General features: G+C 50.3%; 1 protein-coding gene across 19 annotated transcripts in view; it reads right to left on the bottom strand.

Annotated features, from left to right (window-relative positions):
- The window catches only part of ABLIM2 (actin binding LIM protein family member 2), a 193,398-nt gene that overhangs the window by 124,693 nt on the left and 48,919 nt on the right, over window positions 1-19,786 (bottom strand). For all 19 annotated transcript variants that reach the window (XR_010156438.1, XR_010156426.1, XR_010156436.1 and 16 more), the window contains exons 2-3: window positions 16,317-16,460; window positions 6,926-7,109 (exon numbers count right to left, since the gene is read on the bottom strand). Coding sequence is in view for 2 of the 19 variants with exons in the window: in XM_003310247.6 (XP_003310295.1) it covers window positions 6,926-7,109; window positions 16,317-16,460 (328 nt within the window). In the remaining 17 variants the exon portion in view is untranslated. The remainder of the gene's footprint in view (window positions 1-6,925; window positions 7,110-16,316; window positions 16,461-19,786) is intronic.

Genomic DNA, 19,786 nt, shown 5'->3' on the forward strand with positions numbered 1-19,786 from the left:
AGACAGAGTGGGAGCCCCTCCCCATCCCCGGATGTGCTTGGGGCGAATCTCTGGCTGTTTAACCTGGAACAAGCTACTCAGCCTCTCTGAAACACTTCCCACCTATAAAGTAGGACTGAGAATGCCTGCATTCCAGGTTTGTATTCATACATTCATTCGCCCACAGGACATCCTGCCTAGGAAGCTCTGGCTTATTGCCTGGACCTGGGAGGGGCTGACTCAATGGCAGCTATGATTGTATTTCCTCAACTTTCTTGAGGTACCTTGTGACAAATGTACACACCCATATAACTGCCACCACCACAGTCATGATATGGAACATTCTTTCCACTGCAAAAAGCCCCCTGTGGCTGTCTACAATCATGCTGCTCACGACCTCTGGCCCCAGGCACCGTGATCATCATTGTCACCATGGCCCCAGACACTGTGATTGCCACTGTCACCGTGCATTAGATTTGTCTTTTTTTTTTTTTTTTGCGGGATCACAGAGCACATAGTCTTTGGTGTTTTGTCAGCCTCGCGTTTTTGAGGTCCACTCATGCTATTGCCAATATCGATCCTTTGTTCCTTTGAGGACGGAGCAGTGTCCATCCCATGGATAAACCACAACAGCCATTCCATGCAACTGCTGGGGGCTTCTGGGCTCTTTCCAGTTTGGGACTGTTACAAATAAAGCTGTTAAGCACGGTTGCCAACCAGCCTCTCCACGGACACAAGCTTTCCTTTTGGGTGAATACAGAAGATGGATTTTCTGATCATATGCTAAGTGTGTGTTTAACTTTATCAGAAACTGCCAAGCTGGTTTCCATGGCCGCTGTGCCATTCTGCATTCACAACAGCACTGGAGGGACACTCCTCTGGCTTCACATCCTCACCAGCACTTGCCATGGTCCATCTTTTCAGTTTTAGTCGTTCTCATGGAGGCGTAATGGCATTTCTTTGTAGTTTTCATTTGCATACCCCTGTGACTAATGATGGTAAACACTGTTTCATGTATGCTGTTGGTCATTTGTGTGTATATATATAATATATATAATTAATTATATATTATATATAAAATTATATATAATTATATATTATATATTATATATAATATATAATTATATATAATTTTATATATAATATATAATTATATATAATTATATATAATATATAATATTTTATATTTTATATATTTTGAATAAAATATAAAATATTATATACTATATATAAAATTATATATAATTATATACTATATATAAAATTATATATAATTATATATTATATATAAAATTATATATAATTATATATTATATATAAAATTATATTATATATAACATATATAATTATATATTATATATAAAATTATATATAATTATATATAACATATATAATTATATATATAATTTTATATATAATTATATATTATATATAAAATTATATATATAATTATATATTATATAATTATATATTATATATAAAATTATATATATAATTATATATTATATAATTATATATTATATATAAAATTATTTATATAATTATATATTATATAATATACATAATAGAATTATGTAATATATAATATATTATATTATATTAATATGTATTATATATTAATATTATATACTTATTATGCTTTTATATATTAATTATTATATAATTAATATATTATATATTATGTAATATATATTATATATAATATATTATATATACAATATATTATATATACAATATATATTATAATATATAACATAATATATTATATATAATATATTGTTATAATATATAATGTATATTATATATATAATACATATTATAATATAGAATACATATTTTTATATATATTATAATATATAATATAATATATATATATTTTTTGAGACAGAGTCTTGCTCTGTCACCCAGGCTGGAGTGCACTGGCACAATCTTGGCTCACTGCAACCTCTGCCTCCTGGGTTCAAGTGATCCTCCTGCCTCAGCCTCCTGAGTAGCTGAGATTACAGGTGCCTGCCACTACACCTGGCTAATTTTTATATTTTTAGTAGAGATGGGGTTTCACCATGTTAGCCGGGCTGGTCTCGAACTCCTGACCTCAAGCAATCTGCCCACCTCAGCCTCCCAAAGTGCTGGGATTACAGGCGTGAGTCACCACACCTGGCCCATTTGTATATGTTCTTTAGTGAAGTGTGAAAGACAATAGAATCTCAGGACCCCAAACTCACTATGCCAAAAGGAAAGTTAAGCTGGGAACGGAATCATGCAAAAACTGCTTTCCTTTTGTTTCCAGAGAACTGAAGTTTCACAACCCCATGTCACATGTAAAATGTAAAACAGAATGGCGTATGACAAATGTAAAATGTAGATTTACAGAGGGTTAGTCTTAACTGTTTCCTGGACTCCCTCTTTTCACATGTAAAACATAGATTTACTGAGGCTCTGATTAGCATATGAGATGTAACTATAAAGACTGTAGCTATCTGCCTCATGGTCCTCCTCCTCCTCCCCTTTTTTCTCGCCTTCTTGCTCTTTCCCCCTTAAACACTGAAGTGTCCCAAACCCCCTTTGGAAAAAGCACAGCTCACAAGTGCTCCTGTGGCTTGCGTTTGACCCCAGGCACATCCTCAACCTTGGCTAAATAAACCTCTGTTGATTGAGCCCTGCCTCAATCTCTTTTTGGTTTATAGTCGTCTCTATTAAACTCTTTTGCCCATTTTTTAAAAAGTTTTTTTGAGATGGAGTCTCCCTCTGTCACCCAGGCTGGAGTGCAGTGGCGTGATCTCAGCTCACTGCAACCTCCACTTCCTGGGTTCAAGCGATTCTCCTGCCTCGGCCTTCCAAGTAGCTGGGATTACAGGTGCCCACCACCACGCCTGGCTCATTTTTGTATTTTTAGTAGAGACAGGGTTTCACCACGTTGGCCAGGCTGGTCTACCCAGCTCAGCCTCACAAAGTGCTGGGATTACAGGCATGAGCCACCGCACCCAGTCTCTTTTGCCCATTTTTAACAGTATTTTTGGTCTTCTTATTATTGAGTTGTGAATAATCAATATTTTGTAAATAATATTTTGTAGAGTAGCACTTCATCAGACACAGGTGTGAGGGTGCACCCTTGAACTCATATCTAACATGGCACTCTCTGCCAGCTGATGGCTTGCTTTTGCAGTTTCTCATTTTGCGTTTCCTTCAGCCCACAAAACTTCCTGTAAGTTTATTTTGGTGCAGATTGGCTGGCAACAAATTCTCTTAGCTTTGCGTGTCTAAAAAAGTCTTTATGGTGCCTTCGTTTCTCAGTAACAGTTTTGACACTTTATTCACATACAATGTAATGTACAATCCAGCAGCTTTTAGCATATTCAGAGTTGTGCAACTATCACCATAATCAATTTTAGAACAATCTTATCACCCACAAAAGAAATCCCATACCCTTTAGCAGTCTTGCCTTCATTTTTGGAAGTTTTTTGTGCTTAGTCTAGAATTATTTGATAGATATTTTTCTCAGCATTTAAGAAATGTTGTTCTATTGTCTTCTAGCATACATAGTTTCTGATGAGAAGTCTGGAGTCATACATTTGTTCCTCTGTAAATAATTTTTTTTCATCTGGCTGCTTTTAAGATTTCTTTTTAGCACTGGTTTTCAGCAATTTGATTAGGATAGATTTGGTAGATTCTGATGTGTTTATTCTGCTTGAAGTTCATTGAAATTCTTGGATCCATGTGTTTATAGTTTTCACCAAATTTGCAAAATGTCCAGCAATTACTTCCTTAAACACTTTTTGGTCTCCCTTATCCACCTAGATAGAGAAATAGATCTACATCCACAGATCCCTGAGGTGCTTTTTGTGTTTTTCAGTTTTTTTGTCTCTCTGCTTAAGTTTGAATTCTTTCTAATGCTGTGTCTTCAAGTTTACTGATATTTTCTTCCAAAATACCCAATCTACTGCTAATTCCTTTCAGGAGATTTTCCATTTCGGCCATTGTATTTTTCATTTCTACAAGTACCAGTGGTTTCTTTTTATATCTTCCATAACTCTCCTGTTATGTTCATATTTCCTTAAAATACTTAAACATATTTACAGTAGCTATTTTAAAGTCATTATTTGCTCATTTCACCGTTCCTGTCATTTCTGGGCCTATTGCTGCAGCAGGACAAGCCACAGACAAAACTCCTCAAACACCGAGTTAAAGAAGGAAGGGCTTTATTCAGCCAGGAGCTTCGGCAAGACTCACGTCTCCAACAACTGAGCTCTCCAAGTGAGCAATTCCTGTCCCTTTTAAGGGCTCACAACTCTAAGGGGGTCTGCATGAAAGGGTCGTGATCGATTGAGCAAGCAGGGTGTACGTGACTGGGGGCTGCATGCACTGGTAATCAGACAGGAACAGAACAGGACAGGGATTTTCACAGTGCTTTTCTATACAGTGTCTGGAATCTACAGATAACATAACTGATTAGGTCAGGGGTCGATCTTTAAGTACCAGGCCCAGGGCATGGTGCCGGGCTGTCTGCCTGTGTATTTCATTTCTGCCTTTTAGGTTTTACTTCTTCTTTCTTTGGAGGCAGAAATTGGGCATAAGACAATATGAGGGGCAGTCTCCTCCCTTATTGCTACTGACTTTTCTTCTGGGTTTGGGTCACATTTTCTAGTTTCCTTTTATTAGGTTGCTGATTTTTACTATTACTTTTAATGACAAAACCCACAATTACTTTTGCAACAACCTAATACAACTAGTAATTCCTTTCCTCCCTCCCTCTCTTCCCTCCCTCCCTCCCTTTCTTCCTTTCCTCCCTTCCTTTCCCTTCCTTTCCCTCCCTCCTTCCCTCCCTTTCTTTCTTTTTCTTTTCCTTTTTCTTTCTTTCTCTCTCTCTCCCACTTCTTTCCTTCCTTCTTTCCTTCCTTCCTTCCTTCTTTCTTTCTTTCTCTTTCTTTCTTTCTTTCTGTCTCTCTCTTTCTTTCTCTTTCCTTTTCTTTCTACAGGGTCTTGCTCTGTTACCCAGGCTGGAGAGCAGTGGTGCAATCACAGCTCACTGCAGCCTCAAAATCCTGGGCCCAAGCAATCCTCCCATCTCAGCCTCTCACATAGCTGGGACTACAGGCATGCACCACCATGCCAGACTAATTTTTAAATTTTTTATAGAGACAGGGTCTTGCTATGTCACACAGGCTGATCTTGAACTCCCAGCCTCAAGTGATCCTTGCACCTTGGCCTCCCAAAGTGGAGGGATTATAGGCATGAGCTGCTGTGCCCAGCCATCACCAGCAAGTTTTGCTTGGACGCTGAACACTTATAAATTTTACATTGTTGAATGCTGGATTTTTAAAAATCTTCTTGTGAAAAGTGTTGGGCTTTGCTCTGGCAGACAGTTTATTTGCAGATCAGCATGATCTTTTTAAAAAAATAATTAATTAAAAAATAGAGATGGGGTCTCTTTATGTTTCCCAAGCTGGTCTCCAATTCCTGGCCTCAAGCGATCCTCCTACCTTGGCCTCCCGAGGTGCTGGATTACAGATGTGAGCCTCCGTGCCCAGCCAGCATGATCTTCCTGAGGCTCGTTTTGTGCTTTGGTAGAGCAGGTTCACTGTAGCCTTCAATCTAGGGCTGTTTTGTCTTCTGGATGAGACGCGACCTTTTGGTGTCCACACTGCATGCCCTGGGGTTCGACGAGGAATCTCCGCCCTGGACAGGACTCAGATGTTTCCCAAATCCAGGAATTGTTTCGCTTGCAGCAACCTGGTCATTCTCTGCCCCACTGTGTGAAATTCCTCTACGACTACAGGGCTTCATATTTGGTCAAAGACTCCAAGGTACCTGTGCAGATCGGCGCTCTTGCTGTGTGGTGCCCCTGCCCCTCTGGTATTCTGCCCAACATGTTCCAGCTGTGCCTGCCTTTCTAGTCACTGTCTCCTGCCTCAGGACGATGCCACGATCTCCTTGGGTCTCTCCCCCAACCCCACGCTATCCTTCCGGAAACTGCCTCCAGGAAGGAAGCTGGGGCAATCACAGGCCTCGCCTCGCTTAACTTGTTCCTTTCTCTTAGTTCTGAGCTCCAGAGTCTGGAAATGGTTGTTTCATACATTTTGTCCAGTTTCCTAGTTGTTGATGGTGGCTGGACAAGTCCAGCTCCAGTGACTCCAATGCGACCAGGGCTGTCTGTTATTATTTTTTAAAATAATGGATTAACCAGAGGCGATCTTTCAAACCAACTGTGAGATGTCAACCCTCATCTCTAAGCCACATACACAAAAATCAAACACTCAGATAATCCCTGGGAGAGAGAGGTCTGACCCAGGTCATGCTACGATGACACAGAGCGACTCTCCCTAGACATACTCCTTGTCATCGTCACCTCCTGTCCTTAGCATCCTCTGACAAAGGTTCCATTTCTGTCTCCGGCACACGCTGTAACCACAGGGAACTGCTTTGGAAACAACATTGAAAATGTCCCCTGCAAACAGGGTGTGGTGAGACAGGGAGTACAGAACAGAAAACAAACTGTTTTTCATGTTTTTATTCTTTGTTTTCTAGAAACAGAACATTTCCTCTGGGAGGAACGAGTCAGGGGCTGGGGAGGGAAGGGGGAGGCAGGGACCACGTAGGAAGGCTCCTGCTCAGCCCCAAGAGGTGCAGGCGGAGGGGGGCCGGTGCAGTCCTGCTGCCGGGATGAGGACCCAGTCTCCGCAGCCAGCACTTGCTGCATGCTTGCTCTGTGCCATGCACCAGACCCAAAGCGGGGCAGCCCACCCCTGCCCTCACGGAGCTCCCTGTGAGGAGGCCTCTGTATGCACCAAGACAGAAGGGTGCAGACTGTGGGGCCTGGGACAGCCTCGCTGCAGGATGCAGAGGGCGGGTCACGGGAGGGAGCAGGAGGAAGAAGGGAAGGGAGGGAGGGAAGGAGAAAAGGCCCAGAGAGGCAGGGGAAGCAGACGCCAGGTGCCCACTTACTCACCGGCAGACGGCACACACGAAGCAGTCGGGGTGGTAGGTCTTGCCCAGCGCCGACACCACCTCACCCTCAATGAACTGGTCGCAGCTGAAGCAGCGGGTGCCGTAGAGCCTCTGATAGTCCAGCGTGCAGATGTACTCGCCCTGCCGCACGAAGAAGCCGCCCTCGGCCAGGTCGCAGCCACATGCTGGGGGAGGACGGGCGAGGTGGCGTTAGCAGCAGAGGGGACCATCTCCACGTCCCCCAGGCCCGAGGTGCACCCCCCTCCACACACACACCACCACCTGACACAGTCACTGAGGCCTCGGCACACACTTGGGGTGGCTTGCTCAACTCTCGGCGGGCCGGGCTCCTGGGACAGACTCCAGCTCTGGCCCCTGGCCTGGTGGTGAGTGGACTTTCCTTACAGAAGCTTGGGAAAGGGCACTGACCGGGACAAGAGCCAGGCTCTCTTGAGGGGCTGCCCAGCCTCCCACCCTCGCTAGAGTGCCCCCAGCCTCTGTGACCCTGCCAGGGATGGTCCCTGAGCCCCTGCTGTCCTCCAGTGGGCTGTTTCCAGCACTGGGCATACAGATCAGGAAGGGGCTAACGCCTGATCACCTACTGTATGCTAGACTCTGTGCTGGGGGCCGAAGGTTCCCAGGAGGACAGACCAGGTCCTTGTGGTCGGTGCCTCCAGCCCACCTCTAGGCTTCCCACCCCCTCCCCGACTCCTCTGGGTCTCCATGCCCTCATGGCCCTCGACGCCTGTCTCCCCACAGTGTGAACAAGGCCAGACCTGCAGGAGGAGAGAGCCTGTGGACTCCTGAAAGGGAAGCACTTTGTCTCTTTTCCCAACACACACCCGGCCCAGGAAGCTGAAGCCCTGGAGCTCCATGGAGGGCTGAGGGATCTCTGCCAGGTAGGGAAGGGAACACTCGCCCTCAGGACAACTTGCTGGTCACCACCAGCTCAGAGGACCCCAGTCCATGTCCTGAGACCCGATCGCATTCCTCCCATAAGCTTCCCCTCCAGTGCCCAGGCCACGTGGAGGCCATGCATGGTTTCAGAGGGAGCAGCCCACAGCCTCCCCTGACCCAGCTGGCCCAGGCCCTCCCTGCTAGAGTCACAGAGGAACCCCCTGCAGCCCCAGCCCCTCTGGCCTGGTCAGTCCTGGGTCCTGCCTGCCGGGTCAATGCAGCTCGCAGCCACCAAGGAAGGGCTTTGAGAAACCATGTAGCCCTCATACATTTTAAACCTGACATCTAAAAGTTTTCATCACAATGTTAATTGCTTGCAAAGGACGTCGTTTCTGCACATTGTGAATATGGGCACCTTTAAAGTTAACTGTTACATCATTTCTTTGAGGGCATCCAGTGGGATATCGAGGCCAAAGCAAGACCCTCAACATTTGCCTACAAAACCCCCAAAGAGCTCTGGGAACAAACTGGCTGGAAGCACCAGAGTGGCTGGAACGCCTGCATTCCAGGGTTTACTTGTCTCCATTTCTCCAAAGAGATGTTAGCTCTTCTGATATGTGAGACGTCAACCGAGCAGCTTAGATTCCAGATGCCGGAGTTGCCGGGATTCGAATCCCAGCTCTATCCGCGTAGTGTGCTGTGTGTCCCTGGGCAAGTTCCTTAACCTCTCTGGGCCTCCTTGTCCTCATCTAGCACACAGAACCTACTTCAGAGGGGTACACGGCAGCACAGATGAGCATCCCGTGAGCCAGTGCGATGTGAGACCTGAGTCCTGCCTGGCTCAGTGTCGAGGCCCTGGCTGCTGCTCTAATGGCTGCTCCTAAGAGGCCCAAGGCCAGAGATGCTGATTCTGAATTCTGTCTCGAGGTAAAAATGAAAACCCAGAACGAAATCCCGTCTAGATGGTCTGGGAGGGATGAGGGCATGGTGTAAGATGCCTGCACTCGCTCCTCCTGGGCGTTCCGGGGCGTTTATGAGAAACAGCCAAGGACTCCCAGCATCAAAGGGAAGCTCCAGACAGGTGGGCCTCAGCCCTGGGCCAGGGTGCCCTTGCTCTGCACTCCATGCTCTGGCTCATGAAAATCCAGAAGGAAACCTGGGCTGAGGATGAAAATGCTTTGTCCGATCTTGCACCATAGCGTAGACCAAGCAAATACATCCCAACTGGGGAGAAGCAGAGACATGGGGGCCTCACTTTGGAGCATTATAGTATTCTGATGTCAGCGCCACCTGCCCCAAGACAGTAGCTGGATGGTGACTGGGCTCACAGCACTCATGGCTCTGGCATTTCTGTATTTCTCTATTCTTCTTAAAGACGTGACGGCGTGAGCTGTTCCTTGAAGGAGAAACATGTGGCAGTGGTTCTGGTGCCCCACTCCAGTGCTGTGAGTCCACTCCTGGGAGCACCAGGCAAGTGAGCACGTCCAGCCCCAGCCATTATCTGGGAGGTTGCTGGTCAGATTCTAGCTGTCCTGAGTATGCCAAGGTCACCACAAGGTGGTTAAAACCCAGACCTCTGACTGGGCACGGTGGCTCACGTCCGTAATCCCAACACTTTGGGAGGCTGAGGCAGGCAGATCACGAGGTCAGGAGATCGAGACCATCCTGGCTAACATGGTGAAACCCCGTCTCTACTAAAAATACAAAAAATTATCCGGGCGTGGTGGCGGGTGCCTGTAGTCCTGGCTACTCGGGAGGCTGAGGCAGGAGGATGGCATGAACCTGGGAGGCGGAGCTTGCAGTGATCCGAGATCGCGCCACTGCACTCCAGCCTGGGTGACAGAGTGAGACTCCATCTCAAAACAAAAAACAAAACAGCAACAACAAAAACCCCAGACCTCTGTCTGCTAAAAATAAAATGTTCAAGTTCCCTGGTCATTTTAGAAATCCTTATGGAGACAACACATTGTTCTTATATTGCATTTTGCAATTTATCAAACTAGCACAGACACTGGCGGGAGGCAGGGCAGGTGGGGGTGATGGGAGCACCATCCTTTGGGCACACGCTGTGTTCATTTATGAGAAACAGGCAGGAGAGGGTGGCGGCTGGGGGGAAAAGATGAATCAACATCACTTTCTGGAATATCATTTGGCACTGACTCTAAGGAATGTGAAAACTTTTCCCGCCCTTTGACCCAGCAGTCCCTCTCCTGGGATTGTCCCAAGGAAATGACCACGACTGTCACAGAAATTCAGTTGCAACAATGTTCCCTGCATTATGGGTACAGTAAAATGTTGTAAATAGATGCCTGGGCTTTAGAGTCAGGCAGCCTGGGCTTGAGTCCTTGCTTCTTCCACTTCCCAGCTGTGTGACCTTGACCAAGTTACTTACCCTCTCTGAACCTCAGAGTCCTCATGTGTAAAATAGAGTTAGCAATACTGATCTTGCATGGTGGCTGTAAGAAATCAGTGAGATGAAGGCAGGGTGCGGTGGCTCACAACTGAAATACCAGCACTTTGGGAGGCTGAGGGGGGGCGGATCACCTGAGGTCAGGAGTTCGAGACTAGCCTGACCAACATGGAGAAACCTCGACTCTACTAAAAATGCAAAACTAGCTGGGTGTGGTGGTGCATGCCTATAATCCCAGCTACTCGGGAGGCTGCGGCAGGATAATCACTTGAACCCGGAAGGCGGAGGTTGCGATGGGCCAAGATCGCGCCACTGCACTCCAGCCTGGGCAACAAGAATGAAACTCCATCTCAGGAAAAAAAAAAAAAAAGAAAAGAAATCAATGAGATGAGGTCTAACAAGCTGATTAGCCCAGTGTCTGCCTGGAAATGATGTTGACATCCAACAGTGCAAGAGTGACGACTACATTTACTGTGGGGCATGCATTGGAAGGAATTTGGGAGGATACTGACATGAATGTGAGGAATCTGCATGGTGAGGAAAGTGCCCACACACTAAATTGAAGCGAACGAATCAGGTATACGGCATGCCTTCACATTTTAAAGAGACTCAGACCAGGGGAAAGCTGGGAGGAATATACACCCAGATGGGAACAGGGACCACCCAAGGTGCTGTCCACCCGCTGCTATTTTTCTATATTGGTGAGTGGAAGACAGAGATGCCAATTCACATCAAAACACAAGAAAACAGAGAACCCCAGGGGCCTGAGTGAGCCTTAACCTGGGCGAGGGCTCCAGGGCTGGCCGGGCATCGCGGCTCCGAGTCTTGGCCCAGCCCGGCTCAGGATCCCCTTCTGTGAATAACAGGGGGATGAGGCAGACGTCATCTGAGATTCCTCCTGCCGGGACTTTCACAACTCTGCCATGTGATCTTGACACTCGTGCCCTGTGCGGCTTAGGCTATGCGGAACAAGGAGTGCCCTGGGCCAGGGCCAAGGCCCACCTGTCTAGAGCTTCCCTTTGATGCTGGAGGCCCAGGGCTGTTTCTCATAAACGCCTGGAACGCCCAGGAAGCACGTGTGCAGGCATCTTGCACCATTCCTTCATTCCTCCCAGACCGCCTAGAACAGGCGGCTATTTATAGTCCCAGATGGATGCATCCTCAGGGACAACTCCACCTGCCTTACATGCGCAGCTCACGGGCTCTCCTCCCAGACACACGTCCTTCCCTCCCTGCCTGTTTTCTTGGCTCTTGCTAACATTGTGGACTTGCTCAGTTCCACTTCCAATAGGACCAGAAAATGCCCGCTCTCCCGAGGGCACACATGGGTGTGGCCTCATCTTTTCATCATTGCGTTAACAACAGATCACAGTTAAAACATATTCCCAAAGCACAGAGCTCAGCCACCCTTTGAAGGCCAAGTAAACCAGATTTGTTTTTCCAGGCATTCTGTGCTGTGCGTTTGATGTATTTATGTTCTGCATGTATTCCCATTTGTAGAGTAAGGACAGAGCCAGCTGGATCTCAAAGACATCCAGAATGAGACACCTTCACACCCCTCATCCCAGCCGCCATTGGCTCCAGCCTAGGTGCCTGCACCTGCCTCTAGCCTCCTCCCGACTCCCACCCTGGCCTCCCTGCACAAGCAAGCACCCAGAGATCCATGGAAACCTACAAGGATGGAGCAGGACCCTCCTCTGTGTTTCCTTGCTGGTGTCAAAGCCACGGTCTTTGCAGGGATGTAGAGGCTCTATCTCCCTAATCCCCTTGGTCATTCTGCTTCAGCCACATGGGCCTCCTGCTGTTTCCCAAGCCTGCCTGCTTCCGGGTCTCTGCACTGGCTGTTCCCTCTGGTGGGAATGCTCTTCCCTCACTAACTTCCTCACCTCCTTCCACCAGGCTTTGCCCAAAGGTCACCTCCTCCGTGAGGCCCACCCTGACCACCCAGTTTGCATCTTTCCTTCCCTAGCAGGGCTCACTTTCTAGCACATGATGAAATTTGCTTATTTATTCTTTATCATGTTTATTATCTGTCTCCTTGCATTAGAACTGGTCCCTATCCCCATAACAAGATGTCTGTCTTGTTCATGGCTATCTCCCAAATACCCTGAACAGTGCCTGGCACATAGTAGGTGCTCAATAAATAGTTACTGAATGACTTTTACTTAGAAAAACTGGGTTGAGACACCTGCCTAAGATCCACATGAGCTGTGGGTGGCAGAGGTGGAATTCGAATGCCCAAGCCTGGGGCAGCCAAGGACAAGAGGATAATCATATGATTTCACAGATTTTCCCAGGTAAACTGAGGCACAAGTAAGTGCCTGGGTAGTGGGAACCCAACACAGTAGGAGCTCTTGAATTGTCTTCCCTGCTAACAGATCCTGCTTTGGCTCAACTGGTAATGTGCCCACCTGAGGATGGCCATGATTGGGCTAAGTCAGCCACGAGCCCCCCGTTCCTCTTTGCCAGTGGGGGTGAACGTGTGACCGAGTTCTGGCCAATGAGTCATATGGGGAGTCTATGGGGACTTCAGGAAAGGGTTCTCCTCCCTAATGAGAGGGAGGGTTATGCGAGGAGACAGGCTTTGCCTGTGCACATCTCCAGGCTGCATGCCATGCAGTGAGAACGTGATGTTGGAGCAACAGCAGCCATCTGAGACCATGAGGAGAGGCACTGCTGACACGCACAGGGTGCAGTGTGGGAGAGGGAACATTTGGGCATCCACCATGACCCTGGTGAGTTGTTTAATTAGCCAGCCCTGGGGTAGGGGTATGGGGCTACCTCCAGACTTCGTGTTAAGATGACAAATATCCATGTTGGATATTTATGAGTTGGGTCTTCTTTTTATTCATCCCAAAGCTTCATAAGCTGCACTCTCATGAGAGCCTGGAGAGAAGATTAATGCAAGACTGCAAGGTCCTCATGCTTAAACAAGTGCAGCTCATTTGAAAGCTTGCAGGAAATCGTAGTTACTCCGTGCCATTCTCCAGCACAGAGGCCACCCACTGAAGGCAGAGCTTTCCCAGGAGAAGGGGTGGTCACTGCCCTGGCTGCCACATCTGCAGGGCCAACAGGCCTGGCACAGGTGCCTGGCACAGAGTGAGACTCTAACTGGCTGTGGGTGGGTATGTCGTGGATCTTGGCACTGGGCCTGCCCTCAGACCCCTGCTATTGCTGGAGTCCATGGTCACTAATCATCTTGGGTGATGGAGTGTAAGTCCCCAGCCCTGGGTCAGCCTGCCATTGACACTGTCTCATCCCATCACCTGTCGCTGGCGAGGAAGAGGTTATGGTTATTCCCACATCCACCGAAGGAGGCTGAAATGGCCTGCCCACGTGACAGAGGAGGGGGAGCCGGGGCAGTTTCCACCAGCTATGAGTCCGCTGGGTCACAGGAGGTGATGAACTTGACTCGGGTCTGATGCATTTTGCTGCACGCCCAAGGTCTGTGCTTATGGAAATCCTTTCAAATAAAGTGCAAGCTTCCCCTTTGTCTTTGAAAATAGGCTTTTAAAAAGAGGCATCTAATGGATTTTGCTTTCCAGAAATGTGGCAAATGTATCTTTACGGAGAGCTGAAAAAATTGCACCAGCTAAATCCCACGATGCCCTGGAAAGCCCTAATGAAAAGCATGAAATCCACTAGCTGCAGGGAGAGAAAGGCCAGGGTGGAGGCCACCCCTTCTCCCAGGCAATCGCTCCCTGGCGCTGACACGCCCCCTTTGCTTTGCAGCCTGGGCGGGGGATCCCGAGGCTCAGGAAGGCAGGTGGACCACCTGCTTGTTTTTGGAAATGTGGGAGGATGGAGGCCGGCCACACTCACACCCACAGCTCGTGCACTCACTCCCAGAAAACAAATCCTTCCTCGCGTGTGCCGGAGAGCGTGCTGTTCACTTCATTGTTCTTCCAAAGTAGCCCCCAGAACTGCCATCCTGGGGGTGTCCCTGGGTCCCCCCATGAGGACTGGGCTTCACGCTGCCTTTGTCAGGGCAGTGGTATTGGGGTACCTGGGATGCCAGGGTGCTATGGGGAGAATTCACTGAGGGCTGAGCCAGGCTGTGGATGTACAGGGAATCCCTGGATCCAGGTGATTCTTGGGGCATCAAGTGCCCCCAGTGATGTCCCTGATAGTCACCCACGTCCTTGGACAGAGTCTCAGCATCTCTGAAGGTCGGGGCTGGGGTCTGCCTCAGCCCAAGGGGTTCAGGGCACTCCCACTCCTGCCAGAAATGGTGCAGCCCCCTTGGGGTCCCAGGGCCAGTGGAGAGCTGGCTGAGCTCAGCGTCTTCCCTAAGTCACCGACCCCCTGCAGGGCTCCAAGTGCCGCGCTGTGGACTCTGACCTCCTCCAGGGCCAGCGGCACCAGGGTCGGTTCTCAGATGGTCCCCTTTTAGCAGCAGAAGACTCTACACCATTGGTTTTCAAGCTTCCTTTTCAAGCAACAGGACTCTACACACAGTCTTTAGACTGCGCCTGCAGACGTGAACCGGACTAGTGGACAATGTCTGCACTCTGATGGGCAGCACTGGAGACAGCACCTGCTCCCCTCCTGCTCCCACTCACACCCAGGAGACCCTCAAGGCGCCTCCACAGAAACCCAGGAGGGAAGACCCTGGCCCAGGGCTGCAGACACGCCTGGAATGCAAACCCTGGGCAAGCTCCTCGCGCTTCCAGACCTCAATGGCCCTCTTTCTGAAACACAGTCACATGTATCCCTGGGCTGCTGGCGTCGGGAGGATTCCCTTCCGTCTGGAGCAGCCACGCTTCTGCCAGGCAGATTTCTACTCTCGAGGTTCTAGCCAGCACGCCACCTCCTCTGCGAAGTCCTTTCTGGAGTCTTCGAAATCCTTCCCTGTGGGCATCCCCCCCTACACACATATACTTGGTTTTTACTATAAAAAGCCACCTTTTCAAATCGTATTGCACACCTTACCTAACATTATCTCCCTCAGCAGACAGCGAATGTGTCCATGCTAAAGCCTGCGCCTTCCTGGTCTTTAGAACATTCAAGAGCCTGGCGCACAGCAGGGCCTCCTAGAGCCTTTGTGGAGCGGATGAATGCAGCCCGCAGCCATTGGATGGGGGCCGTGCAACGCCTGATGAAAATCATCATGCTCAATTATCGGCTTGTGGCACATTTCCTAGTTTTGTTTGCCCAGAAAAAAGCAAACCGTCAGCGCACTAGGGTTCATCGAGGGTCGTTATGGTTAAGCGAGTGTGAATCTCCAAATGGCCCAGGGGGCCGTCATACCGAACCCGCAGAAGGCAGGCAGGCACGGGGCCGCACACCGCAGCAGGGATTTGCAGTGTCCTTAATGTGATTCCTTTAAAACTGCAAACTCCTCGGGTCGACATCCATCAAATTGGTTTGATTTGCACATCCCTTCCTCCAGTGCTATTTTTAATCTATTTTTAGAAAATTAGCAACGGCACATGCGTTATCTTTGTATAGGAAGGAGGAACAGGCTGGAGGGAGACTCGGCATGGGCCATCTCCGTTGGCGGGGCCCGGTTGGTGGGGCCTCACGTGATTTTTTTTTGTTTTCCTTTTTTCTCATCTTTTCAGGATGATTGGAATTTAGTAGATTATTTACATTATTGTTTTATAGTCATAGAGAAATTGAAGTGATTTTAGTCTGGAGTAATGGTAGTGTTCACAGTGCTACTTCGGGTGGGGGTCCCTGCGTGCCTGGGATCCAGCAAAGGTCCCGCGTGTCCCCCACTACTGAGTTCATGCGGCTGACCATGACCGTTTATTTACCTGTGTGGCTACAGTGCTCAGGTGGCCCACCTTCCTCTGGCCGCAGGACCAGAATTCTCTGAGGCTGGGTGCAGCCACACGAGGACACCCCTAGGGACCTGGACCCTCATCCCCTGACCCTCCCCAATCTGGCGATTTCTCCATCACATCCACAAGTGACAAGGCTATGTTGAAAAGATTCCACTCTCCTCTGAAGATTCTGTATCTGGAGTGTTCTCCAGTATCCCAGGCCCAGGCAGAGCTTCCCAGGAGGCTTTGCGGGCCCAGGATCGCCGCTGGGAGGCCCGTTTCAGGGGCCACACTGCAGGGGACTGGGGGACACTCACCTTTACAGACGAAGCACTTGATGTGGAAGTACTTGTCCTGCACCCGCAGCACCTCGCCCTTGCACACATTTCCACATGTGTTGCACAGGATCGCCGTGCTGGGCGACTTCTCCAGCGGGCTGGGAGCAGCCTGGGGCTGCGACACTGTTGGGAAAGAGAGAAGAGCAGCATTCAAGGGTGGATGTGTGAGGCACAAAGGTGAGCAAAGCAGGGGTGTGAGGACGCAGAGCTGACCCTCCCAGCGGGCCCCGCACCCACCAGCACGAGCCGCACAGGGCATCGGGGTCGGTCTGTTGTCTCCTTTTGCCTGGGGACCCACAGGAGTCAGATTATGCAGGGGTTAGGGGCCAGAGGGAGAAGGTCATCTGGTCAAGCCCCAGTGTGGGCTCCTGTCTACAGTAGCCCCATGCAGGGAGGGGCCCGTGCTTCTCATCCACATGCACAACTGCGGCAATGAGGCCATCACCTCCCCACCTGGAAGATGGCCCAACCACTGCTGCCTTAACCCGGCACGACCTTACCCTCAGGGGTCTCAGGGACAAGGCACCCCTCTGTGAGCTCAGTAACCCTCAGCAGCAGGGACCAACATCCTCTCTTCTGCCAGTACAGCAGCCACGGTCCTCAGGGGAGCTCACTTCAAATTTCCTCTGGGTCCTGGGACATGGAGCTGAATATTGCTGCGGTCCCCTTAAATCTCCCTTAAAGCCACCACAGTACAGGACATTTAAGGAGTGGATGGATGGACAGGTCAGGATGGATGGTCACAGGGCCTGACTGTGGGGCTCCCGGGGACCGGGCAGGGGGACACATTCCTCATCCCCATCTTCCCAAAGCATCTGCAGAGACCAGCGCCCAGGACAGAGGGCCACGGCCCAGAAGCCTCAGGTCTGCCCTTTGAGGGGCTCCCAGTGGGCATTAGGGATGGCCAGGTGAGCAACAGTGACCACCAGGTGGCCGAGCTGGCATCGCTTTGAAGCTTGAGGAGGAGTTGGTAGATGGAGGTGCAGGATCTGGATGTGGAGCTCTGCCAGGCACAGAGCCAGCCACACAGGACCCGGGCAGGACCCAGCTGCCCGGACAAGTGGAGGCAAGTGCTGGCCTGTGAGAGTGAATCAGCGTGGGGACTGAAGGCTCAGACCCCAGGGCAGGCACAGGCGGTGGGCAGGAAGTTCTGTGGCTAGTGCTGCAGTCGGCAGAACAATGCTCCCAAGATGTCCCCTTTCTAATCCCCGGAACCTGTGCATATGCTTTCTGACATGGCCAGAGGGGCTTGCAGGTGTGACTAAGTTAAGGGCTTCGATGGGATATGATCTGATTGTCTAGCTGAGCCCAACATCATCACGGGGGCCTTAAAATCAGATCATTATGCGGCTGTGGCCAGAGGGAGGCGTGACTGTGGAAGAAGGTCAGGGAGATGACACATTGCTGGCTTTGAAGGCAGAGGAAGGGGCCACAAGCCAAGGAATGTGGGAGCCTTGGGAACTAGAAAAGGCAAGGAAAGGATTCTCCTCCAGAGTCCTCAGAAGAAACCAGCCCTTCTCACACCTTGATTTTAGCCCAGCAAGACCTGGTGGGCACCGTGACCTCTGGAACTGGAAGCTAATAAACTTGTGTTGTATTCAGTTTGTGGTCACTTGTTACAGAAGCCAGGGAAGATAATGCAGTGGTCAACCTGTCAGATAGGTGGGGGACGCAGGGGCTGAGGCACCAAGCCCCTCCCCTCTGCCTTCTGCCAGCCACTCCTTGTTTGGGAGCGAGAGCCACCAACAGCAAGGACCACCCCAGTGCAGCAGCCCAGGGCGGGCTTTCACTCGGCTAGGGCTGCGCCCCATGCCTTCTGCTCATGCCAAGTTCACCCCGAACGATCTCATTGACAGACTGAACACACAGACAATGGCCGGGCCCAGAGAAAGGCAGAGCTCAGACAACACCTGCAGCTGCCGGCCCAGGAGTCAAGTCCGGCCACAGTACCCAGCCGGGAAGCCAGCTGCATGGCAGACTCGCAGGGAGGCGACTACTCTCCCTCGACAACCAGGAGGTTAAACAATAACTCGGTCCCACATGGCCAGGACTTGACTCACAACTGACAGCCGTCCTAACTCGTGCCCCTGCTTTCCAGTTAGGATCATTTGGAGAAAGCCAAATACATCCCTAACCAATCACACGGGACGCCCCCCTTCTGGGAGCCGCCTCCAGTCCCCCGAGGCTGACAGCCTCCATGGGGGCTCACCAGGAGCCATCCTTTCCCCTCAGAGGCTTCCCAACCACTTGCCTGCCCGTGTGGGCAACTCCCTTGCCACAGCGGCTCTGAGAAAGTTGCCTCCACTTGTCCTCACGTCTTCCTTTATTTCCACAGCAGTCTAACGCCAGCTCCCCCTGTCTTGGTCTGGGTTCCCATGAAGCCGGCCTTGAGACCAGGCTGTGGGTGCGATGGTCTATTTCGGGGGCCCCAGGCACCAGGCCAGAGCGAGGAGTGGGAAAGATGAAAGCTGGTGGCAGGTGTGTTGTTGAGCTGCTCCCCATGTGGGAGAGGGAACTCACTGGGGCCGTCCAGGAAACCCTGCGTAGCATGTCCCAGCTCATCCCGTGGAAGGAAGGGAGGCCGCGGCACTGGCCCCCCACCGCCTGTCCCCTGAGTGCAAGAGCTGCTCCAAGGCGGAACTCCCAGCCCCCTCTTCTGGTCTGCCTGGCGTATAGGCTGAGTGAGTTTCTGAGGCACAGAGCCAGGGGTGCTGCAGATGCCAGGGCTGGGCAGCCTGCAGGTGATGGGGCATGGCCCACCTGGTTGCAGTCGAAACCACAGGTGGGCCGAGGGATGTGGCACAGGCCCAGAAAACACCTGCCCCCCTTCATTTGAGGGCTAAGCGTATTCACGCACAGACGTACTCACTCACGTATATTTACCCAATTGCTAAATGCCAGCGCTGATTGAGCTCTGAGCCTGGAAGGTCTCCTCATCTCCCTGGTAAAAATCGAGTGACTGCATCTCAGACAGAGGAGGCCATTTCCCCACCCAGTTCCAACCTGCCCCTAAGCGTTCCCAGAACCCCACATCCCGGAAACCACCGATCTGGCCACCCATCCTCGCCTAGGGTCCCTGCCCACGGATGGAACTGTGACAGAACAGCGCAAAGGAGGAACCTGGGTCATGCTGGGGCCACAGGTCTTTCCAGGCCAGGGGTTCCAAACAGACCAAGGGCGGTGGGTGTCAGCTGTCTGGGGATGAGGGAGAGGGGTTGGCCTGGGAAGCAGGCATGGGAAAGGAGATGAATGGCATGAAAAATAACTCAGCACCACCCTGGGCCTGCCTCCGGTTTTGCAAACTGGACGAGGCACAGCCCAGTGAGGGTCCCTGTGGGCTCAGTCTGCAGCCGCTGGAGGCCACCGTGGCCTTTCTCACTCTGGTTGAATCCACAGCAGGCTTGTCCCACGTGCCTTTTGCCTGTGGAGTCATTGTAGAAACCACCTCA

Source organism: Pan troglodytes, chromosome 3, assembly GCF_028858775.2.
Source record: "Pan troglodytes isolate AG18354 chromosome 3, NHGRI_mPanTro3-v2.0_pri, whole genome shotgun sequence".
Classification (NCBI taxonomy): Eukaryota; Metazoa; Chordata; class Mammalia; order Primates; family Hominidae; genus Pan; species Pan troglodytes.